The sequence below is a fragment of the Rhipicephalus sanguineus genome, chromosome 1 (assembly GCF_013339695.2).
Source record: "Rhipicephalus sanguineus isolate Rsan-2018 chromosome 1, BIME_Rsan_1.4, whole genome shotgun sequence".
Taxonomy (NCBI): Eukaryota; Metazoa; Arthropoda; class Arachnida; order Ixodida; family Ixodidae; genus Rhipicephalus; species Rhipicephalus sanguineus.
The window spans coordinates 89,540,593-89,566,606 of NC_051176.1; the positions used below are offsets into that span (position 1 = coordinate 89,540,593).

The 26,014-nt window shown below is 48.1% G+C and overlaps 1 protein-coding gene across 1 annotated transcript in view; it reads left to right on the forward strand.

Annotated features, from left to right (window-relative positions):
• Positions 1-12,973: 12,973 nt before the first annotated feature.
• LOC119406575 (zinc finger protein 271-like) overlaps positions 12,974-26,014 on the forward strand; it is a 70,581-nt gene continuing 57,540 nt past the window's right edge. Inside the window, exons 1-2 of the mRNA XM_049411449.1 lie at positions 12,974-13,049; positions 22,420-22,546. Of these exons, the coding sequence (XP_049267406.1) occupies positions 22,458-22,546 (89 nt within the window). The 5' untranslated portion in view covers positions 12,974-13,049; positions 22,420-22,457. The remainder of the gene's footprint in view (positions 13,050-22,419; positions 22,547-26,014) is intronic.

The following is a 26,014-nucleotide window of genomic DNA, read 5'->3' on the forward strand; positions in this document are numbered from 1 at the left end:
TCCAATTCTCTTACCCTCCCATGCCAATTTTGGTCTACACCAAGTTAATGAGGCGATCATGAGAGCACCCGGACGTAGGCGGCTAGATTATATAGATACGTAGATAGAAACGCGCAAAGTGCCAAAGGTTCGGTAAAAATGCTTCGCATTTATAAAGCCTTGCGTGATGCGAGACACCACGAAAACGATCAAGTGCATTCTGTTCTACCATAAAGTTCTTTACCTAGTAACAGTTGCATTTACTTATTTGGTTTCTGAACTGAGCCTGAAAAGACTACCGAACGTTGTGTTACCATGCATGCCATGGACTAATCTTGATTCTGTTGGCGTAAATCAAGTTATCTGCTTACGCACGTAATGATCGAGGCGCACGAATAAAATGATCAGAGCGCAGCTCTCCCAGTAGTAGTTGCTTGCTTTCCGTCGGAACATAACTCGGCTCTGCACCCCGTATTTCAAAACCGCATGATAACAGTAGCGCAATACAAGCTGTGCGCTGACCAAGGAATTGCACTATCAGCTAAAGTTTCATATAATTTGGTAACGCATTTCCACTGAAGCATTCTCCCTGCCGAGAACGGATAACGGCCACGTTCGCTGACGGCGCCCCTGACGACAGCGCCGCCCCACGGCATTCACGCGAATGGCGGCCAACTTTTGCCGCCCGGTCATCACACCTCCCCTTCTACCCACCCTACCTGGGTAATACCAGCTTCGAGAGCGAAGCCTGACGAGAGGGAGAGTATGGGTGGGGCTAAGTGGGTGAGAGGGAAGCCTAGTGAAGCGATTTGATCCTGGTAGAGGAAGTGAAGCTGGGTAGAGAGGAGAAAAACAAAGGCGAAGCTATGGCCGGAGCGGAACAGGTGCGGTGAGGAGGATCGGCTGATAACTATCCGGGAAAAGCTGAGGATCTCGTATTAATTCTGGAATGTTCGGAAATGGTCAAGCTAAAACTGATGCACCAGCACTATTTAATTAGCCTTCGCGAGGTTAAGAAAGTTGAAGCTGCGAATATTATAGTTTTCATGTGACGTCACAGATTATCTGCGCTGGGTACCTCAACATGGCGGCCACCGTGACTTTTTTTTCATTAGAGATAAAAATTAAGTCACGGTTTCCTTGGCGTTATTGTCTGTTCTTATTAATATTGCGTCTCACAAAGAAAAACGAGCACTTAAAAGTCACCTTCTTTCCTTATCTCATTAGAGTATCACCGCGGGAGAGGACACACAGTCGTTCGGTCCCCGCGTTTTTTTGTGCGCTCCCCGCTTTCTTCTGTTCGCCAGCCACGCCAAGGGGGAACATAAAGGAAGGCGAGGGGGCACCGGCACTAATCTGATCTCACGCTTTTTTTTTTCTCTGCGCGTTCGAGTAAGTGTTCACGCAGCATCTCAACCAGCTAGTACTCCAAGATGGCGACCACGGCGACCTCAATGAAAACTGTGTATTGTTTTGTACTTCACGGGCGTCTGTTGTAAGCACAAAAACACTAATACCTAATAGACAGAAACTGTCTAAACGGACGTTTTGCGAAGCGATCTACAACTTTTTCATTGTAAATTCTTGCCTATCTTTGTTGATTCAGAAGCCGATTAAATAAAGTTGAAAAATTAAGCAGAACACAAAAATAGTGTGACTTAATTACTACATGCAACGGTCAGCAACATGAATTTGGTCGCGTCGTCATTGTGCATCGGCATATTTTAAACTCTGGCTAAGGTAAGCTGAGGCACCCTGTATAAGCGAATGTTTATCCAATATGCGCGTTCCATACTATAATTTCCGCTACTTCATTACTGTACTGCCTTCCTTTCAGTGTAACGACTTGTCTGTCGGTAATGAGATACTTCAAAAAACTTGCTTTGTGGCTTGTCGTACAACAAATGAGATCAATGGATTTTGTGTTTGTAGGTTCCCTGATACCTTCTCGTACGAGCGATGGAACATGCTGTGTGACAAAGGTGGCCACAAGCTTGTCGTCTGCGGTATGTACGGGAATACATAGCGCCATGCCAGTACTCTTAGCGTGGATACTTGCGCTAGCTTGTGTCGCATCGCAATGTGATACTTGTTCCAGCGGATGAAAAAAGAAAACACTTTCGCCGAAAGTGCGAGTCGAGTCGAAAAAACTTTATTGCAAGGGAATTCAAGACCTCCCAGGCCCCCTGGGTCCCCGCGCGACCCCACCACACTCAAACGTTCATGTCTAATAAGTCCATGACGCTGGCAGCCCGGCGGGTGGCGATCTTCTGCCTTGCCGGGTCCGTGGAGCGTAGCGAGGTCTCCCAGTCCACCTTCCTGCCCACCTTCCTGCCCTCTGTGCAATGCACCGCAAGTGCGAAGCAATGAATCTGATAGCAACAAATTTTGTTGCACGAAGTAAGGCTAGCACCTAACTCCTTTAGATCCGATCTCGCGTAACTCTACGAAACGGTAGTGTAAGGAAATACGGCTACTCGAGGGAGTGAGGCCGTTTTCATACAGTCTGTTGTTTGAACACGAAGCGGTGAGCGTGGCACGTAGAATGATATACGAGCCGTTTGCTGATGTCTGCCGGGATAGCGCGCCAGCCAGGGCTCGGGACCGCACCCTTATGATGAAAGTTCGCAATTGCTGTTCGAGCGCCGTAGCCACTCCCCTCCGCCGGCGTCCCTTCATGATTCGTCCCCCGACGAAGGGGCGTTTCCTCTCTGCTTGAGGATCAACCGACGGCAGTCTTCGCATGCTGGTTGATGTTATCGTATGCGCCCTCCGTGCGATGGAGATGGCCGGCTCGTTTCATCTCTGCTTCAGCCGCGTTCGTAGTCCGCGCTCGCGAGCTTTTCACGAAAGCAGACGACAAGCGCGGGCTCGGACGCTTGAAAGACAACACGGCTCTCGACCTGGTGCATTTTACGTGGACATAGCAGGGCCTTCGCCCAAGGGATTTTACACGGCCTCTGTAATTCACCAGGAAAAACACGTCAATGGGCTCTCCTTCCGAGCACAAAATTCAGAGCGAGCTGAGGAAGTAGCGATAGCGCTTGCTGCCGCGTATCCCAATTCGAAAGTCATCATCACGGCCTCCCGTAAAGCATGTGCTCACTACTTGGCAGGGGAGATATCCCCCTTAGCCAGCCAAATTCTAAAACGGGCTGCCATTGATCCGACCCCGAAACGCATTATATGGGCTCCTGGCCATCAGGGCTTACGAGGTAATAGGCCGCTGACGCGGCCGCCCGAGCGCTTACCCACCGGGCTCCTCACCCTGGCTCTTATGACTCGGAGGCGAATACGCCGCTTCTGCGGTTCAAAGAAATTCTCTCATATTATCGCGACACTCACCGCCTTTTCCCGGCTCCTGCAAAGGGGCTGAGTAAGGCGGATGAGCGAACTCTAAGGCGCCTGCAGACAGGTACTCTACTCTGCCCTGCAATATTAAAGCACTACGATCCAAACACAGATGGGCGGTGCCCACACTGTGGGGAGACCTGTGATATCTTCCACATGGTGTGGACATGTACTAAAAATCCCGACCTGCCCCCTTCCCCTACCCCTTCACGAGAGGCATGGGAGACTGCCCTCCTCAACTGCTCCTCACTGGAGTCGCAACGGGCTCTGGTGCGACGGGCGCGAGACGGGGCCTCGTCATGCGGTGTCCCGGACTAGGGACGCCGACCATGTACCGGGGTCATGCTTTGGCCTCCAAACTCTCTTTCTTTTTCTTTTATAATAAATGTTTTACACCACCATCGCGAGCTTTTTGCTCGCCGGTAGAACATGCGCGGGGTGATGTTATCGCTTTGGGCTTTATAGGGGACCCAGCTCAAGTTTGGGCGCGACGCTCGCGCGGCGGAGCTATGCGTTACTGGGGATAGACGCTGCCGGCGAAGGCTGTTTGTCGCCGGATTTGGCGGCAAACAGCCTTACACGTGCGCGCATGCGCTCCTCATTCGGCCCGGAGCACTGCTAGTCAGCAATAGTTATTGTGACGCACCACAGGTGCAATCTGAGAGCTCTGAGCGTGCGCGGAAGTAAGGGCGGCAGCGTTGTGGCCGTAGATATTCCCAGTTGCGATAAGAGCCCTGGCGCCGCTCGAGGTTGCTTCGGAAGCCTATTAGCCCCGAGAAGTTCGGGTGGAGCCGCCTGGCGGGAAGTTTGGATGACGTCACAGCACGGACTCTTCGACGCCTGCCGTGACGCGCCGGAATATCATGCGCTTGCTTCGTACGCTGTTCCGCTGTTCGCGCTTGCTTTGTGCCTGTCTCAAGCCTCAAATCAATGACGAAAACAGCATCGATAATGTTCCTAGTAAAACGATAAAAAAATAACTATACATTTTTTCTTCACAGTTGCCAACGGTGCCCGCGCTCCGTCGTGCACCCTTTGAAAGGGGTGATCAGGTTTGTTGTGTCGCGCTGCTAACCTCGGGGCTGGGTCTGATTCCCGACCACAGGAGACGCATTCCGGTGGTTGTGAAAAACATCTCTCTGCTTATATACAGGAGCACGTTAAAGAATTCGGGGCGGTCAAAATTAATCTGCAACGTGCCTCACAATCATTTCGTGGTCTTGGCACGCAAGACACCTTATTCACGTTGTTAGGTTGCGGTGTTCACGGGAGATTTCTTCAAAAAAAAATGTGATGAATTCGCCTCCACAAGTGTTATTTTCATCGGACGCATCCGCGATCTGCGGACAGCGTTTTTTGCCGGTGTGCCAAGCCCCGCGCACGATCAGAGAAACGCATGCAGTAATGAGTTCCGAAAAGTATCTCGAAAGCGGTCGCCTGAGAAGAACGCCGCAGTTGTTTGTTTTGCTTGTGAACTCGCTTAGTCACCATGTTGTTTGGTTTCACGTTTCCTCGCAATAATTTTGGGGCCTCATTTCACTACGAAAACAAGTTGAGGTTAATTGCGGAAACTTATTACTGTCAGATTGCATAACTAGGGACGTTCAGCGCAATAAAACGGAGCCACAAGAAAGAGACGCAGACAACACATGCGCTAACTTCAAACCACGTTTATTTGGGAACGCACATGCATATATATAAAAACTCTAATCGCAGCAAGCTCACGCCTCGCTCTCTTACAAATATAGGTCTACAAGAAACATGTTTTATCAAGAACACGCCTACAGTCATCAACTAAACAGGGAATCTCGCACGTGTCATCCAGCAATGCCAAATCATACAGAAAACCCAGTAAATCAAATATACACTCGAAATTACAACACATCACGCACGCCCATCTGACGAATGTACGGAACGCACGCGGAATGACGCAACCATGCCGGCTGCGCAAAAATAATAACCTTAATCTGACGAGTGCGGCCCTACGAAGGCATGCTAAGAAACGAAAATCTTTTTGATGAAGGAGCAGTGATGGTTGGCTCACGCACTTCGAGCCTTGTCTTCGATAACGTAAGCCTCAGTTATTTCGCGGGTTACTCTCTCCCTGTGACGAAATAGCACAGAGGTTTCTTTCCACATCGGACTGCAGCCACACTGACGGCTATGCAAGGCCAAATGGGTCGACGGCGCACCTTTCAAACGAGCTGTGGTGCTCCCGCAGACGAATGTTGAGACAACGGCCAGTTTGGCCTACGTAAACGTGACCGCACGAGAAGGGGATCTCGTACACCACCCCTTTTACACATGACACGAACTGCATGCCATGTTTCATGGTGCACTCGCCTTTTGCATCCGCTTCCTTTCTCTCACGATGTTGCAGCCTCGGGCAAATCCCCTTCAGCTTATTTTGGCTGAGAACACCACGTTGACATTAAAGCGCGCCGCCACTCTTTTGAAGCGGTGGGACACTCCGTGAATGTAGGGGACTACTGAAAATGGCCGGCTTTCTTCACTCCTTCCCCGCCTGCGCTAGCAAACCACCTGCTCTTACGCTCTTTAGCATCCTTTCACCAGTAGCTGCTATAACCGCGTCAGGGTACCCTGCCTGTCGCAGTTTCCTGCTTGTTCACTCACGCTTTTGCTCATCAGGTGCGGACAAGACTTCGAAATGGCAGACCGGATACATGAGCAGGCTATTCCGTTTTTAACAAGCCTAGAGTGACCTGACTGGTAGTCGAGCAAACCCTTTTGTGATCTTGGTTTATATTGCCAGCATATCTTCTCAGTGGAAAAGACCAAATGGAGGTCAAGATACTGTAAAGTATCATTCCGGGGTGCCACGCACGTGAAGGTCAAACCTTGCCCTTGCTCCTTGAAAACCTTCATTATGTCAACCATTTTTCTGCTGAAATCGGTCCTGTCGACAAAAACCAAGTAGTCGTCAACATAACGCATGACTTTGACCGCCAGATCAAGAAGGTGACTTTGGATAGCCCTGTCTATCTTTGCCAGAAATATGGTACTCAGAATGGGCGCTACACAAGACCCAATACATACGCCAGATCTCTGAGCGAAAACTTTTCCCTTCCACGTAACGAACGTCGCATCCAGGTAGCTTCTCAGCACCTCGAGGAAACCCTCAACCGACACGCCTGAACGAGTGCTGAACGCATGTTCATCCTCTTGATCGCTGATACACTCCTTTACACTCTGTAGTAGAGGGGCCTGCGGTAGGGAGTAGTAAAGATCCTCGATGTCGAGGCTGAATGCCCTTGAGCCTCCCGAGTAGTTTTGCCTAAGAAACTCCACGACCAAGTCGGAATTGGACACCAGAAAAGGATCGTCCACAACTCTAGAAGGCTGTGCCGTATGCTGTGCTCGGAATGGTGGCATCAGGTTAGATTCCTCAAGGATTGCTTACGTGTGACGTGTCAACGAGAGGCAAGCCCATCCCCAGTGTACTACAATTATGGACATTGGCTGAAGCTTTGCAACCAGCTCACTGAGTGGCTGTGGAACCAGGTCAGACCCACGCTTCCTCCAAGAAGAAAACCTCCGGCAACACCGGAGACCAAGGTGCTCAACCTCAGCGGGGGTGATGTGCCTCTCAAATACTTGAAGGTGTTGCAGAAAGGTCCCAAGTTCTGTGTGGAACCACCACTGTGTCCGGCAGAGCTGGTGTCGATGTCAAGATCGGTGGCTCAACGAGTGCCCGAGGACAGCAGGACTATGTGTGTGGCGGATTGCGCCGATGTTCTGCTTAAGCATGGACCAAGGCGAGTGAAAGAAAATGTCATGTCTTCTATTGTTAATTTCTTACATTCTTCGGGCCTCACCGCTGTAGTGTCTGACAAGGAGGGGTTCTTCGTGATCTGTCTCGGGGAATGTTTCCGAGAAAGGAAACGAGGCTATTGTGAAAAATTTCCGCGAGGTGTCAGATAAACCTTCCAAAGTAAAGAAGCAAGCAGTGCAACTGCTCAAGAGCCTAAATCTAGGTAAACTGGTTGATAAGGTAAAGAAAGAAGCGGGCCAAACTTTAGAGATTTTCTTTACCGCGAAGACTCACAAGCCCGACATCCCTTTCCGTGCCATCATTTCCGATAGGAACACATGGCTACAGGTGGTGTCCCGGTATTTACAGAGGAACCTGGAATCGCTGGTTGTGGGCGATCCTTTTCTGGTGTCCAATTCCGACTTGGTCGTGGAGTTTCTTAGGCAAAACTACTCGGGAGGCTCAAGGGCATTCAGCCTCGACATCGAGGATCTTTACTACTCCCTACCGCAGGCCCCTCTACTACAGAGTGTAAAGGAGTGTATCAGCGATCAAGAGGATGAACATGCGTTCAGCACTCGTTCAGGCGTGTCGGTTGAGGGTTTCCTCGAGGTGCTGAGAAGCTACCTGGATGCGACGTTCGTTACGTGGAAGGGAAAAGTTTTCGCTCAGAGATCTGGCGTATGTATTGGGTCTTGTGTAGCGCCCAGTCTGAGTACCATATTTCTGGCAAAGATAGACAGGGCTATCCAAGTCACCTTCTTGATCTGGCGGTCAAAGTCATGCGTTATGTTGACGACTACTTGGTTTTGTCGACAGGACCGATTTCAGCAGAAAAATGGTTGACATAATGAAGGTTTTCAAGGAGCAAGGGCAAGGTTTGACCTTCACGTGCGTGGCACCCCGGAATGATACTTTACAGTATCTTGACCTCCATTTGGTCTTTTCCACTGAGAAGATATGCTGGCAATATAAACCAAGATCACAAAAGGGTTTGCTCGACTACCAGTCAGGTCACTCTAGGCTTGTTAAAAACGGAATAGCCTGCTCATGTATCCGGTCTGCCATTTCGAAGTCTTGTCCGCACCTGATGAGCAAAAGCGTGAGTGAACAAGCAGGAAAACTGCGACAGGCAGGGTACCCTGACGCGGTTATAGCAGCTACTGGTGAAAGGATGCTAAAGAGCGTAAGAGCAGGTGGTTTGCTAGCGCAGGCGGGAAGGAGTGAAGAAAGCCGGCCATTTTCAGTAGTCCCCTACATTCACGGAGTGTCCCACCGCTTCAAAAGAGTGGCGGCGCGCTTTAATGTCAACGTGGTGTTTCTCAGCCAAAAATAAGCTGAAGGGGATTTGCCCGAGGCTGCACATCGTGAGAGAAAGGAAGCGGATGCAAAAGGCGAGTGCACCATGAAACATGGCATGCAGTTCGTGTCATGTGTAAAAGGGGTGGTGTACGAGATCCCCTTCTCGTGCGGTCACGTTTACGTAGGCCAAACTGGCCGTTGTCTCAACATTCGTCTGCGGGAGCACCACAGCTCGTTGAAAGGTGCGCCGTCGACCCATTTGGCCTTGCATAGCCGTCAGTGTGGCTGCAGTCCGATGTGGAAAGAAACCTCTGTGCTATTTCGTCACAGGGAGAGAGTAACCCGCGAAATAACTGAGGCTTACGTTATCGAAAGACAAGGCTCGAAGTGCGTGAGCCAACCATCACTGCTCCTTCATCAAAAAGAATTTTCGTTTCTTAGCATGCCTTCGTAGGGCCGCACTCGTCAGATTAAGGTTATTATTTTTGCGCAGCCGGCATGGTTGCGTCATTCCGCGTGCGTTCCGTACATTCGTCAGATGGGCGTGCGTGATGTGTACTTGAAGAATGGAAGACTTGTCGTCGCCAAGAACGGTTTGTTGAAGTCATATTATGCCAACTCCGAATTGAGCACACACACACACACCTGACACAACTTCTTACTCACAAACGACGAACAACCAACCTGTGAAAAGTGTCGATGAACGTTAACAGTTATGCACATCCCGATCACACGTCCCCATAACGCTATGCAGAGACGAAAATATTTCGGCCACCTATACAAACAGACGCTTATCCAACCTACTCTGCTTCTTGGAGACTATCTTTTTGTACCCTTGTCTTATGTGCTGAACTTTTTAAAAAGATAGTGGCTTTTTAATTAATATTTAACGCGTTTCATTGCACTGTTCTTCAACTATCACCTTATGCCTGACGTGACATAGCCTCAGCTGCTTTCGCGCCGTAAAAAAAAACGAATTAACCAACTACATTAACGCGGTAGCGTTAAAGAGCTCGTTTCGCAGTAATTCCTGTGTCGGGGTCGGCGGCATCGGCGGCGGTGTCATTGGCTGTGAACGAAACTTCTAATTAGATGCAAATAAAAAATAAAAATTTGGCAGATCACAGGCGTCGTGGAAATCACTTTCATGCGAAGCAGTCAGCGAGTACTTCAATGCTGTATTTTATGGCTTTGAGCCTAGCCTTACGTGTTGGATCGACGTGTTTTTGTAAATGTAGTAGCTGTGTGCACATTGTGGGCTTACCAGGCACGTCGGCAACATTGGCGTCTGAAGGGTAACTTATGGTGCGATGTAATTTCAGCCCTAACGTAAGCGTACATACGTCAGTATTATCGAAACTAAGTACACTTTATGGTGCCATCATGTGAATATCATACGTAACTTTCCTTAATGTGTTCCTCTGGGGTCGAGCAATGCTTCAATATAGCTTGCTGAATCATAGGAATACAAATGTAATGTTTATTAGACTGCTATAAAAGCGGAGTCAACACTGGACACACCAAAGTATCGCGCTAGAGCGTGGCGTCTATACGTGGAATCGCTAAAGCTGTGATATTGCGGAATACGCAGTCAACACAGGTATCGCGCTAGACGAGTAGTCATTCCCATAGCCTCTTAGTTGCAGATACCGAATGACACAACACCAAAGTTCTCGTTTAGACGGAAGAGACAGTAGTCGGTGTTATATCAGGAGCCCGTACTAGTCCTGCTCGTGATTTTTGTTCTCGCGTTGAATGCACAACTTGAGAGGTTCACTTAGGAATGCGGGACTCGTTCCCCTATCTCAATGACTGAACTCAGCATTCTTGCCTTAAGCACTTTTATTGCGATAGCAATTTATATGGACAGTCTCGGCTGCTTTTTGCCGTTGCCGTCGCCGCCGTCATGCTGCGTATAAGTATGTATATATATATAAAAGTGCCAAAGAAAAATAATTCCGAAAAAAGCTTCCGAAGCGCGGAATCGAACCAGCGACTTCTCGATCCGCAGCGCGTGGCTCTACCCACTATGCCACATAGCGCAGGTCGTCCAGGTGGCTAACGGCGAGCCTTATATACCCAACCCTTACCGCAGTACTCAGAGACGGCAGGCGCTTATAAGCGTTTCTTCATTACCAGCGAGATGGCGCTAGGAGCGCAACGGGCGCACTTAAAGACGTCGGCCAGCTCGCCCCGCTCCTGCAAACGCCGTTTCTCTTCGCTCTGCAGGGCGTGGTCGCATTCGTGCGCTTATCCGAGGAAAGAAGGGGGCGGGCGGGGGGAGGGGGTCATGGAGCGGGGGGTTGTCTGTCACGTGCTTTCCCCGCGATGTCCGCGCTGAAGTCACAGAGCGTACGAAGGTGACTTCGCTCGCTGCAGCGGCCGCGTTTGCGAAAGGAGCGCGCTGTTCAAACAGCAATAAGTAACAACTGTGACAGTTAGTTCGCGCTCGTCCTGTGTGTACCTGTTCGTTCGTTTCGTGCGTCCTGCTTTATGTTTGAGCAGTGCGCTTCAAGTGTCGAGCTGTTACGTATCATAGTCCGCGCTCGTCCTGTGTGTGTTCTTTTCGTGTGTCCTTTGCGCTTGAGCGACGCGCTGGAAATTTCGAGCTGGTTTCCATTCTTCGCGTTACATTCCAATTTACATTCCAATTACATTCCGTACCCCAGGACGCCAGTGTTGTCACCCGCTAGCTTTCGTGGTCATAGTCTGACGCTACACGTGGGCAGTCGGTCATGTGACACAACATGCTTTGATAGTCCGTCTGACAAGGTTGTGACAGCACTGTGCGGTCTACACGGCTCCTTACCCAATAGGACGACCGAATACCCCTCACGATGTATTCATCCGCGTCGTCGGCTCGACATCCCCACGGCGTCACCACTCACGCGTTGGGCGAGTAAACCGGCAGCAAGTGAAGCTCACAGTGTTGGCAAGGAGGCTATGGAGTTGCCGATTTTGCCGATTTTCCAGTCCGCTGAAATTTCGCCTGTTAGTGATTGACGAAAGATATGAATGAGAATAGTGCTTGAGTAAATGAGTGTTTTTTTCAGCATTTTCGTATTAATATTATTGACACCGGCGGATCTTCATATCTTGAGATTGTTTATGCATGAGGCAAGACCGGTGACAATAATTTTTATGGGGCTCATGTATGGGTAGTCAACATCTGCTAATGATGGAACAGTGGAATGGTCTTGACGTTTGAAGACTTAAGAAAAGAAGGTATCGAAAATAAGTGGGCATTCTTCCTGATTTATTGGAGCACCAGTGTCACTTAACAAGGAAATATGAACCGTTGGGTTAGTAGGTGATATCGTTCTCCAGAATAATAATAATAATAATAATAATAATAATAATAATAATAATAATAATAACATTTGTACTTCGCTGTACGGATGTCAATTTATCAGCGGTTTTGTGTTTCGGCCATGACGCTGGTGTGTCAAGGCGTTTTGCCTCCTTGAAAAGTCGCTTTTTTCCTGTAATTTTTAGCGCACGCAACACCTTGTTAAACCAATGTTTAGATGAGTTCATGCGCAATAAACTTAATGGTATGTGGGTTTGCATTAATCTAAGTAAGGTATCTTTAAAGAGAAAACAGCTGTCATTGACCGAACCGCTGAGAAAAAGTCTCAAGGAACGTGTCACGGAACACGTTTATGAGAATATTGCTAATTAAGAACTTGCTAATCAATCCCTTACTAATTAAGCAGTTGTCAGTTATGACCATGCTAATTAAAGACATATAAATTCATCGTTCACTTCACGTCACCACGGTGACACTTTGCCATGCAATATTGTTCTTGGCTCCACATAGCGAGGCCTTGCAATGCCTAGCCAAACCTTTTATGAGAGCCCAGCGTTTCCTCCGTTCCCAGCCCGTGCGGCTTACGGCTCATTACACTGTTCCGGGTAAAGAGATTTTCATTTATGTTTTCAACGATATCCGCATTCCGACAAAGGCACAAAGCCTGCATGGGCGCCGACGTACGACCCTCTTTGGGCCTTCTGCTAGTAATCTACGACACCTCAGTAGCGTAGCCAGAGATTTCTTTTGGGATGGGGAGGTCAACCATTTTTTATGCATGTCTGTGCGGGCGTTTGTTTCCGGGGAAGTTAACCCCCCCTCCCCCTGGCTACGCCAGTGATACAATTATCCGGATCAAGTGGCTAAGCGGTCGGTCAATATTTCGAGTGTGTTTTAAAAATATCGACTCCGTAGCGTCTGGCTAATCAGCAATAGTTACATTGTGAAGCACCACAGATGCAATCGGAGAGCTCCGCACGTACGCGGACACGGGGACGGCGGTGTGTTGGCGAAAGGATACGCGTCGTGGATATTCCTAGTTACGATAAGAGCAGTTACGCTCGACGTGTCTGTGGAAGCCTATACTTTCTAAATTAAGAAAAACATTTACTTCCTTTATTATTCTCGTACATTGTTATTGTTATTGGTGTCAGAGCTTCGCCTTTGTTGCATACCGCTACATTCTAATATGAAAATGTTTCCACAACTTTCGCATCGGTAGCGGTACACCTCCTGACACCAATAAATTTTGTAGCAGTTGGACTCCTGCTGAAACATGGGATCCCGAGTGGATTGAGCAGTGCTGCCGGGTCCTGAGCAATAGTTTCTTCCTCGGTAAGTGCAAGACTGTTACCGGATCCTATTGCTAAACACGCGAATACAGCTCGTATTTCAAGCGTATCAGTACAGTAATGGGCTCCTTGGTAAATGACACCTCGCTTGTTCAGAGTGAAAAGGCCTAAAAAAACTACGCGGTATAGCGAAACACTGAAATGGAAAACTAACAGAGGTAGTCAATTTTAAACGCTTATTTTTTAGGGATGCGTGGACACGGTGTGGTGTCTTCATTAAAATACGAAAGCGCATTCGTATGAAGGTAGTTATAAATACGTGGCTGTTGCTGTAGTACAGCGGTTACGGTGCTCGGCTGATGACCCGAAGGTCGCGGCTTCGATGCCGGCTGTGGCGGTTGCATTTTCCACGGCGGCGAAGATGCTAGAGGCCCGTATATTTAGATTTAGGTGCACGTTAAAGAATCTAAGGTGGGGAAAGTTTCCAGAATCCTCCACTTATATCGTAATATTAGCACCTAAAACCTCAGCCATTACGAGTTAGAAACAAAATTATGCGAAAATGCCCAGGAGAGTGCACACTTTTTGTGCGCGCTCGCCTCTCCTCAGTACATGTTTAACGCCTGCACCAAACCGTTAATTCACCAATCTTTCCTCTGCGCCAATTCGGCCATTGATGAAGAGGGTTGTTAAAGACGGAAACAGAAATTGGTGGAACAGCAACACACTTTTTGTCCGCCACACTTGAGTGGTTACGGTGCTCGCCTGCTGATCTGCAGGTCGCGGGTTCGATCCCTGCCGCGGCAGTCGCATCTCGGTGGCGGCGAAATGGTAGATGCCCGTGTACTGTGCGATGTCGGTTGCACGTTAACGAACACCAGATGGTCGAAATTTCCGTAGCCCTCCACTACAGCGTCCCTCATAAACATATCGTGGTTTTGGGACGTAAAATCTCAGTTATTACTACTAGCTACACATTTTGACTGCGTGACGCGCGTTATACTGACAACTGCAAAACAAGCAGTCAGACTGGTGTTTTAATATTAAGAAATGTCTTTTGGACTCATCCCGTGTTCATATCTATTGATTCACGTTCGGCGGTTAGAGCATTTGCCTCTGGCAGGGTCTCCCCATATGTTGCTAGGATTCTCAGAGGTAGGACCATCACTCCACACGAGATCATTTGGTTCCCGGCCCATATAGGCTCCACGATCGGCGGCATCACCAACTCCAACGAATTGGCCCACGCTCGGGCGCGAGGACTTGCCTTCCGCGCGGGGCTTCACGGCCCTGGCTCGTTGGACTGCTCCGCCCCGCCCGGGGTCGATCCTCTGGATGGAGGTGCGGCTGATCGAGGGTCGCGGGACGTTCAAGCTACGTTTAACGAAGTCCCTTCACATTATCGTTTGGGTCGTAGGGTCTCTCCTCCACCCCATTCGCATCTTACCAGATGACAAGAAATCACGCTCAGACTACAGACAGGGGTTTACCCTGCCCAGCTAACGTATCTATTTATATGGATCTATCTCTTGACTGCCCGGACTATGAGTGTGTGTGTACATTTGAGCACATGTGGGGCTGCCCCCACATACTCAAAGAACTCAAGACGAAAATCATCCCAAGACAAGGGTTTTATTCCGCCATCGAAAGTACGGGTCGTCACCGTCAGCTTCGGGCAATCCAAGGGGCCCACGATGCCGCGGGCAGGTACTCCCTGCCTGTTCCAACGTGGGAGCGGCCCGCAGGGGGGTCGGCGTAAAACCCGGCTCTCCTCCCTCGGTGTACAATAAAATTATCTCTCTATCTATCAATCGACAACTACCCATTTGTACCACGAAGCGGGAAATCCGGACCAGAACGAATTTTTCGACAACTCAGAGGCTTTCTTTCTGAGAAATGCGTATGGGTTTGCAAGAAATGCGTATGGGAAATGCGTATGCGGTCGCATTTTGGTGGAGGCGAAATGGTAGAGGCCTGTGTTATGTGCGATGTCAGCACACGTTAAAGAACACCAGATGGTCGCAATTTCCGTAGCCCTCCACTACGGCGTTCCTAATAAACATATCGTGGTTCTGCGACGTAATACCTCAGATATTACTATTAGCTACACAATTTGTTCGCGTGACGCGCGTTATAGTGACAAGTGCAAAACAAAGGATCAGACTGATGTTTTGATATCAAGAAATCTAAATTGACAACCACCCATTTGTAGCACGAAGCCGCAAGGAAATCCGGGCCACAACGAATTTTTCAGCAACTCAGGCTTTCTTTCTTAGAAATCCGTATGGGTTTCCTTGTGCCTTCGTGCTACAAACAGGTGGTTAGTCAATTTCCCTTTATTAACCCCTCCGCCGCCTTGCCGGATACCGCAAAATTGATTTGCAATAAGATGTTTTAATATTGCTCCGGAGAGATGAAAGACGAAGGCACTGATGGAAGATGATCCGTTTACGTGGCCAATTCCTCGAGGTTGTTGTGAGCCTCTGAAGTAGGACATCATCATCATAATCACCATCAACGTGTGGAGAAGCTCTCTGGAACACAATCGTGTTAGCCACCTTGACCATAGGCGTGGGCAAGGAGGTGGGGGCATGCCCCCCCCCCCCCCTAACGTAGAACCCTGCGCACGCCTTGACCATTATCACTGTGGCTGTAGCGAGGCAGAAAATACATCGAATACATGCTTCAAACAACCACGTAACATGTTAATCGATGTATCGGGAGGGATGCAAGTGTAGCACTCTGAAGCACGGTTCAGTAAAACAGAGTCGTTCATTACTACGTCTACGCCATTGTGCCAACTGCATATTCCTCCTCTTAAGTAGACCACCCACTACAGGGTCATGTCCCAAGTGGTGGTGCCAGAAGGCGAGTCTGCCACAGATGGGTCCCCCTGCTGACAAGTGGCCATGGGCACTTGAAAAGGTGGTCAAAAGGAGCTGTTTGAAGTTCGAGGTTTATTTACAGTTTTGACAATACATGAGACATGGATTGTCATGGTGCCGGAACAAAAGGCGTGTTTATACACGCCCGACTAGGCTCCTGGCACCACGAGTACAGAAGACAACAGCGGACAACTGCAGAAAAAAAATTGGCCGCATATCTGCGTGCTTCGCTGCAAATGTCGTCGAACGACGATTGCCTTCCACCATTTGTTTTGCCTTGCCTCCGACAGCGCCTCCTCTATGTTAAATCGGCCGCATCTGGCTGGCATTGTTAAAATAGAGGAGGCGCTGCGTGAGATATGGAGGCCATCTGGCAGTGGCGTCTGGCAGAAACACTAGGGTGTTTAGAATTACGTGTCTATGTATTTTCTAGTAAAGGAACACACCACCTAATACTTACGTATTGATGTTGCGCCTCAGATATGCGTAATATTTGATTTTCGATCTACAATGCTCACAAGTATGAACGCAGCTACCAGTTCAATATGGGTGGGCGTTCAGCAAGTGCTTAAACTTTGGCCGGGTGGCTGAATCGTGTGACGGACGGACGGACGGACGGACGGACGGACGGACAGACCAAAATTTCTGCGTTCAAGTATCCCGAGAAAGACTATCGTCTTTAAAAAATAAATAAAACACACACAGACATATGCACATGTGCATGTACATAAATGTCACAATTACAAATTAACTAGTTATATACAGCGTAATAAAGTGCAACAATCCGAATAAGTAGAAACACAAATGAAAAATGTATGGATAGTGCGGTTCTACAATAATTGGAGCCAGATATTTTTTGATAGCACATCAACAAATAGATAAAACAGAATAACATTATGTATCACTCGAACAAAACAAATTATTTTCTGAGAAAGTATCGTTTTGATTTTTTTCTAAATGTTGACAGAGTTAGACATTGTCCCATAATATCAAATAGCGCATGTTCATCATTGAGGAGATTAGGAATTAGCCATTGTAATAATTGGTTTCCCTAGTTGGTTTGTGTTTTAGCTTTAATAAGGTTCCTAGATCTTAACGTGTAAATGGTTCTGACATTGGCGTACGTGGAAAAGTTCTCGTGGTTACTTTTAAATTTTAAAAATGCTTTTTCAGATAATTTTTGTTCATACATATTCCTGATATGCAAACGACGATCCTGCTGAAAAGGCCCAGAAGTTTGTTCACAAATCGAGAGGTTGTGAATAACACGAATAGACTTTCTGCATTCTTAATAGGGTTTCCATATTACTATCAGAAGTCACACCCCAAACAAATGATACTAGTTGATAGTGGTTGCCTGCTTGATCCTTTAGATTGCGACTGTGTCTTCACGGCCAATCAGCAGGATTGTAAAATGATGTTTGCAACGTTTGATGACTGGGAAAGGACCGTTATAGCAAGGCTGAAGAGCACGACGAGGCGCGTTACCCCAACAAAAACGTGTGAGGATGTTTGCAGGTTTGACGGCTGAAAAACGTCGTGCTTAGTCGTGTGAGCAGAAGTTGGTGATGGGCGCAAGTTTTGCATGAAGGTCCGCAGTCGCTGGACGAAAGAAGATGGATCTGAAACACTCTGCGCAGTTACGGGGTTGACGAGGTCACCCAGCAAACGGAGTGTGCAGCCATAAACCATCTCGGCTACGGCTACAGAGCAGACAAGCTCTGGTCAGAGCGTTGATCGAAGGCCGAGAGCACGATGGGGAGGTGTGATACCCAATCTTTGGCATGAGGCTGAGAGGCGAGTGCTGCTTTCATGCGACGGTGTAGTCTCTCTACGATGTCATTTGATGCAGGATTATACGCGGTGCTGCGAATGCGCGCACAACCCAGAATAGATGTCACAGAAGTGAAAAGCGGCGACGCAAACTGTCTGCGTCCATTAGTAGTCATCGTTGATGGCACGCCGAAACGGCCAATCCAGGTAGACAGAAAAGTACGAGCAATTGTCTTCGCCGTTATGTCAGTCATTGGAGCTGCTTCAGGCCACTTTGTGTACCTGTCAATACACGTAAGAAAATACGTATATCCCAGGAATGCTGGCGAATGTCCGATGATGCCCAAAATGATGGTGTCGAAACATGCATCAGGGAGAGGTAATTTTCCCCATGGAGGCTCGGTGTGCCGTTGTACCTTGATACGCTAACACATTGTGCAAGTGCGAACCTAGTCACGAATGTCATCGCTTATGCGCGGCCAGACAGCGTTCAGTGACCAGGTCTTGCGTAGCTCGTACACCTGGGTGGAAGATTGAGTGCAGGATATCAAAAACAGCACGACACAGACATGAAAGAACATAGGTGACGAGTGCAGCTGTGTGAAACATCGCACCAGAGCGTGACGCCGTGGTTGGGAAAGTTAACTTGCTCCAGCCTGAGGGATGTTGAGGATCGGAGTTGTGGACGCTCATCGTCTAATCCTTGTGCCTCCGCGAGGGAAGACAAGGAAAGGTTGATGGTGCTTTTCGTGGTGTTGGTGCTAATACGACTGCGCTCCGCTGCGCTGTTAAACCTGCCTTTTACGTAGCGTATGTCTGTGGTGATTTCGGCACTGAAAGCAAGGTGCCAGAGCTCTTTAGGAGTATGGGTAGCACTGCAGGAACGTACAGCCGAAACAAGTAGCTTATGATCGGTAAGAACGGCAAATTGTCGCCCTTCAAGAAAACGCCTGAAATGCTTTACCGCAGGTAGGCCGCGAGGAGCTCCCGTCCGAAACTACTGTATTGGCGCTCAGTGTCGCGTAACTTTAGGGAAAAGGAGATAGCAGCCCATGTACCATGGATTCATTGATGCAGAGCGGCTCCAACTGATTCTGAATAAGCGCTCACCATGAGGCTAGAGGGAGAAGTCGGTGAAGGGTGGTGCAGGAGGGTAGCTTGGGCGAGTTTGGTCTTAACGGCGGCGAAGGCTTGATCAGCGACCGTGTCCCAGGGAAGTGCGGCCGACTCAGCTTTCGAAGTAGACAGTAGTGCTTCAAGAGGCTGCAGCAGTGTAGAGCATGTAGGGATGAAACGGCGATAAAAACTTACGAGTCCGAGAAAACATCGCAGACTACTTGCACACTTTGGTGGCGAGTAGGCGATGATAGCTTGAACCTTTTCAGGTAGAGGAGTGCTGCCATCTTTCGTGATGCGATGTCTGAAGAATGTGACCTCCGACACACCGAACTGACACTTTTCAACATTGATTACAAGATCGTAATCACGAAGTCGGGTGAAATGTTCACGTAGATGCGCCTTGTGTGTTTCAGCGTCCTTGCTGGCGACAAGAAGATCGTCTTATAGGCGAAAAAAACGGTATTCATCTGGTGACACCGTCTATAAAACGCTGAAATATCTGATCTGCGTTGCGCAAACCAAAAGACATTCTGAAATACTCAAAGGCCAAATTGGGTAGTTATAGCACTTTTTGGGATGTCGGAAGGCTCAACGGGATCTGGTGATAACCTTTCACGAGATCAATCTTCGAGTATACACTTGTGCCGGTTAAAAAGCCAGTGCAGTCCTGAATATTGGGTAATGTGCATCGATGTGGAAGGGTGACCGCATTGAGTACATGATAATCACCACAGGGCCGCCATTCATTGTTCTTCTTGGGAACCATGCGCAGCGCCGACGACCACGAGCTTGATAACGTACGAATGATCTTCAGTTGTAACATATGCTCGAACTCATTGCGAGCAATTCGAAATTTATCAGGACCGAGTCGGCGAGGGCGGCAGTGAACAGGTGGGCCTGTGGTAACGATACAATGGGTCACAGTGTGCTTAGGGGTTTTATCTATCGGAGACTGTGTAGTAATCTCCGGAAACTCGTTGAGCAGAGCTGTATGCGGTGACGTAGGTGATTTCACCAAAGTGGGGTTTAGGGCCGTAGCGTGCGACAGAAATCCGTTGACCGACAAGCCGGTAATCCTATCCACCAGGCGAAAGCGGCTCATATCCACGAGCAGACGAAAATGCCTTAAGCCCCTGAAATTGCGGAGCAGACGTCTGCTGTCCAAAATAACCATTGTAACCTCCTTTTGAGGCCGAGATCGAGGGTCAGAAACTTCTGTCCGTAGGTTGCGATGACAGAAGAGTTGATCGCTTGTAGAGGAAGTGACTTTGCGCGGAGACGCTGGTCAGCTTTGGAAGCAGGAATTATGCTGACTTGTGCCCCATGGTCCACCAGCAAGCGTAGTCCTGTGGTTCGCTCGGTGTTGTAGAAGAGGTGGCTTGATGATTGGCCATGATCACCAGCCGCTGTTATTGAAGATCGGCTTGAGCGTTTCCAATGAGCCACGAACAAGGTGACACACATCTGCGAGCCGCGGCACGAGAACACCGGTGATAGTGGCATGGGTTCTGGGATGGAAAACTGTGCTCAGGCTGATGGATTGGTCGTTGCTGAGAAGACGACGTGAGAGGTTGTCGATGTGGACAAGGCTGGTCATTAAAGTTGCGAGTGTTTCGCATTTACAGACTCAGGTCGGCTGGTTGAGATGCGAGCTCTTTCACCGTTTCTCGAAGAGAATCTGCTTCGGAAACCGAAGAAGTACAGGCAGTGTTTGACTGCCGGAGCGACATCCATCATATCTTGGGCTAGTTCCGCGAGCTCCGACAGGGACTTATGCTGAACTATGACAAAAGCCACTCGCGCGTTAATTGGGAGAAGCTGTAGAAACAGCTCACGTAATAATACGGCTGTGTCGGAGGAACCCGGCTGGTCCCCAATGAGGCGCTGCAGGTGACATAGGAACTGGGTGGACGTCTGTCCGCGAGCTCTTCGTTGTTCAGAAGTTGATGAATGCGCCGATGTGCAGGCAGAAAGAGTCGGCGAAGAAGTGTCTGTTTGACCGTCGTATATGGATTTTCAGCAAGTGGTTGTACGAGTATATCGCGTATCTCGGCCATTGCTTGTAGAGGCAACGCTTCAAGGAGAAACTCATACTTGCGAACTCCTGACGTGACGCGGTGAATGCGGGACTTGTTCTCAGCTTAATTGAACCACAACGCGGGATCGGCAAGCCGTAGCTGCGGTAGCGTTACGATGGCAGCAGCTGCGACAACACCTGCAGAGGACACCTGGCCGGTTGCAGTTGTAGTAGGACCAGAGTTGAGGCTGTCTGGATTCTCACACTTCTCCATGGAAGGTCGCGTTCGTAGTCCGGGTCACCAGTAACTGTAGCACTGTGGAGAACGGCTCATGGAAACACAGAGCGGTTTATTATTACGTTTAGGCCGTTTGTTTGTTTGTTTGTTTGTTTGTTTGTTTCCAAAAAATTATGGCACATACCCACTCTGGGGGATTGGCCAAGACTGCGCATCGTAACTTTATTCAAACCGCTTCTTCCTGCTCTTCAGCAGACCACCCCCTACCGGGCCATGTCCCAAGTAGGGGTGCCAGAAGGAAAATCTCCCATACAAGGTTGGACTAGCTGGTGAGATCACACGTGTTGAGGAGATAGAGCATAGATTCTCGAACGAGGTCAGAAGGAAGAGGGAATAACGTGGGACAGGCGCTGAAGGGTGGATAAAAAAAGTTTTATAGAATAAATTCGTAAGGCTGCTCGTGCGAGCTTGCACGACCTCATTCAAAGTAAATTAATGCACATGTTGACCACGGTTTTAAAATGTGAGCGTGCGCAAGACATCGGATCCTACACTTTTGCTGGCTCAGGCACGGCAAAGGTGTAGATTCTGGAGGAAGCTGAACATGAGGATGAGCTGAGAAGGCAGCGATGTCACAGCGTACCAGCGGCAGGCAAGGTTCCCGATATTCTTGATGTTTGGCGGTTGTACGCGGACAGGCACTTGTTGCTTTGTCGGTTTGTGAGCAAGATATAACACTTACGCAACTCAAGAAACAAGAAATGAAGCTCAATGACTTCCTCAAGGATACACAAGCCAGACTGCTCTCAAAAGAACTGGCACTTAAGGGCGAGTATTTTTTTTTCGATACCGCAGTTAGTTAGTAATGAAATGGTGTCACCACGAATGGTCTGGGAAGCTATAGAATTTTCTTAACTGCTTCAATCGAGCAAACGCTTTTGTAGAGGTTCCCAGTTATATAGCATCAGCCACTTCAACCTGTTGTGCTCGGTTTCGTTGGAGACATCAAACTGTACAAGTGTAGAGATAATAATAATATTAATATCTGGGGTTTAACGTCCCAAAACCACCATATGATTATAAGGGACGCTGTAGTGAGGGGCTCCGGAAATTTCGACCACCTGGGATTCTTTATCGTGGACCTAAATCTACGTACACGGGCCTTAAACATTTCCGCCTCCATCGAAAATGCAGCCGCCGCGGTCGAGATTCGATCCCGAGACCTTTGGGTCAGCAGTCGAGCGCCATAACCATAGGACCACCGTGGCGAGCAGAGAAAAGTACTTAATGTAGATGGCAGCGCTAACGTACGATTTCTCTTGTGTATTCATACCTTGTGAATTATTGTCCCCGAGTGGCAACCAATTTGCCTTCAATGCAGGCGATGCCCAAAATAGAAGCAACCCCTGCCAGCTTGCAATGTCCAGCATCAGCGTCGACGAAGCAATGCAGACTACAAGCGGTGGAGCCATCGAAGCACCACCAGACTTTTTGGGAACCGACGTGCGGTGAGTGTCATTTTTAGAACTTCTATTGAACTTAGCTGCTCACCAAGGCTCAACAGAACGCATGCGGCCGCTGAATAATGCTTGCACTTAAAGTCTGCTTTACAGAATGAGGAGGAGGAGGCAAGGAGGTGAACCATGCGAGCGCCCGGTTTCCTATCCTACACTGGGGGGAAGGAATGAAGGGATCACAAGAAAGAATAGGGAAGAAGGTACTCTCAGGGTACATGTGCGCAAGACCTTACGCGCCTAGGAGCGATCGCGTAACCCGGTCGATTTTCAGAACAGCGGCAAGCGCGCTCGTTGCATTGCTGGAATGCGATGCATGGTGCCACGATCCGAGGATCTTCTCTTCCTAAAACGCTCTTTTGCCTAGTTTGTTCACGGATGAGTATTCTTACTCCAATAGGACGGAATATCATTTCATTTTCCCAGCAAACGATGCAGTAATTCTGTGACTTGTTATGAAAATGCATATAAAAGAAAACGTCCCCGTAGAATCTTTGCATTAAGAGCATCTGCCTACCGCAGTTTTCCTTCATCTGTGGAAGTTTCGTAACAATTTTACAGTGACAAGTTCAGAGTGGTAATGGTGCTAATTTGGACACACAAGTTTCTTTCGTGCTACAGGCATACTAGACAAATGGAAGGATATTCGCAGTGACCTACGTCTTAGAGATTACGTGAAGTTTCATGAGCAGATGAGCGCACATAGTGTAGTGATGCATGAATTAGAGAGCCTTGACAGGCTCTCACTTTCCCCTATCTCGGAAGTGTAGGTGGCGTCATCTGTGTAAAGCTGACAGGACGTAATAAAATGAAAACCCGAGTGGTTCAACTGAACGTTCGAATTCGGCCAAACCTGCGCAGTATTTTTCAGTGCTCCTTGATTGCTGCTATTGAGAATGCTATTGTATCCAGTTATGACTTAAGTCTCGCGCGTGTTTTTGGACGCGTTGATATATCACATGTTTAATAGATACATTTTTCAGCGTCAATACTCATGAGAATCTTGAATTTTAATTGCAAAGCATTTCTTAGCAGACCCAAGACACTTTGAGCGTTTCTATCGGTTTGTCTGGTCTGGTCTGGTCTTGGTCTTGTGTTTTTTTTTATTCCTTAAATCGCTCCTGAAATGTTCGTAAGAAAAGCCCTTGTGGCATTACTACGTTGTCATGACATAAAGCTAGCTGCGTTACTAATGCAAATAAGGCTAGTTAGGTACATTTCATTGTACAGAACTTGTTCCTTGTGATAACGCTTCATCTTACTCGCTGGCAATGTTTCGTTGCCACGTAATCGCTGGCTCTGCATCGACTGAGACCAATACGTTTATCGCCTGCAGAATTCCTGATGCCAACTGGAGTGGACAATCAGGCATGATAAACTACGAGGACTACGGCACAGTCGTCACCTACGGTATGTGGGGAAAGCTTTCCCGACGATGTTATAACATCGAGACATGCTTCACCTTGTACGTCATTGAACAAGCTGATTTAAAGGGGGGCCATGACATGGTCAACCAAAAATTTGTAGTTTATATATATATATATATATATATATATGTTTATAACGCCGTCAACCACCATTTTGCCATGACGCATGTGACGTCAGGGGAAGCAAGCAGAGGAGCCGTCGTCTTCTACCAAAGTTTCAGCTGCTGCAAATAGTTCAATTTCTGTGCCAAGCAGAAGAAAGCTGAAATATCTCGACTTCACGCGTTCGCAGGAATGTGGACACTCGCAAAGCTAGCTGCTTCATACGCTACATCACGCTTTGCGAGTGCGCCAATGCTACCCGACTCTCAGGCCACTCGCGTGGTGACAAAAATAGTCAATTATAAACTAAGCGCCAGACCAAATGCGCTAAAATTTCGCCAGCTTATTTTGAATGCACAAGGATAAACCCACATAACACAAATTATGATGGAAATTGGGTGTCATATGGCCACTTTTATGGTATTATTTCATTCGCAGGAATATACTTGTATGTAAGGGATGCATGTCCATGCATATATCTTATACTGTCGGGGGACAACATACCAGCATGACGGTGATTATTGGTGCCAAATTTTACTGAACCGCTTTGTATGCAATTAGGTCAATATCCTTCACCCGTGTACTTAGATTTAGGTGCACGTTAAAGAACCCCTGGTGGTCGAAATTTCCGGAGCCCTCCACTACGGCGTCTCTCATAATCATATCGTGGTTTTGGGACGTTAAACCCCAGATATTATTATTAGGTCAATATCCTTCAGACATAATTCTTGACAAACACGTAAATATGGAACAAATATTTGATGATTCTAAAAGATTTACTCCGACCTAACACAACAAAACAGTATAAACAAAATTACGTAGACGTTTTGCCACCTATGAAACTCGAATCCTCAGTGTGCATTGCTACCAAATGAGCGGAGGTCGCCCAGTCCAATACTGTCATTATATGATGTCGTTGTCATGTCTTGAAGCTATAAAGTTCTACATACCCAGGAATTCGGGGCATCGCTTCTAGTTCACTGTTTTTCGCACCACGTGTCGTACGGACCTTCAACGTTCAAAATTCGCACGAAGACGGTTCCTGTAATCGCGCGAATTGAGAACACCACAATACATAAAAAAAGCACGACGATGATATCCGCTACAAGCAGCGAGCGCGAACCTCAGTCGCCGACAGATAACCGCAAGGCATGCAACGAGTGGCCGGTTGGGCTGCTCGACTGTGAATCAGCAGTTCTGTTGCACTGAAAGGGTGCACACATACAAGTCGCTTGGCTGTGCTTGATAACGACGAACTCTCGAAAGAGCGTGCTGCCCTTCTTCTCATCCCCTGCCTCTTCAATATATTTCGTCCGATGGTACTGTTGTTCGCTCCGACGGGTTTCTTAAAAGAAAGCAAGAACGCCCTTTAGCGCTGCTGTTTTTGTAATTTCAAAAAGCTAACTAGCAGAAAATAATGCAAGCTTGGGAGGCGATGACGATCGCGGGTTTGCGAATGTGCAGACAGTCTTGACGGCCCTAATTTCTGTTGACCTCAATTTGTAAAATCGATATTTTGCGCTATTATGTGAAGACGCCTGGCCGTGTTACATTCGCTGCCACAGACATTTTTCTTTAAAGCTCAATAAGCAGCAGAAGTAAAGGAAGAATACCTTTGCAAGCAGAATATTGTTCCATGATCTTCTTAAAAAGAATGGTTTTAACAAAGTCGCTTTAGTTTCAAGAGCGCGTTCTTGTTTCTAAATAACTATAAAGACGTCGGAAAGCACTGACTCATTATACGCATGACATGCTACACAGGCCGCGTTTTACTCTCTGCTAAGTGATGGTGAAAGAGTAATGAAACAGATCAGATTCATATAAAGTATCGAGAAACCCGCCTTCTTGTTTGACTGCCTATGCTGGTATGCAGAATTGTAAGAGGTCGCGGCTTGAAACCCGGCTCTTAAGGCCAGTTTTATTCGAGACAAAA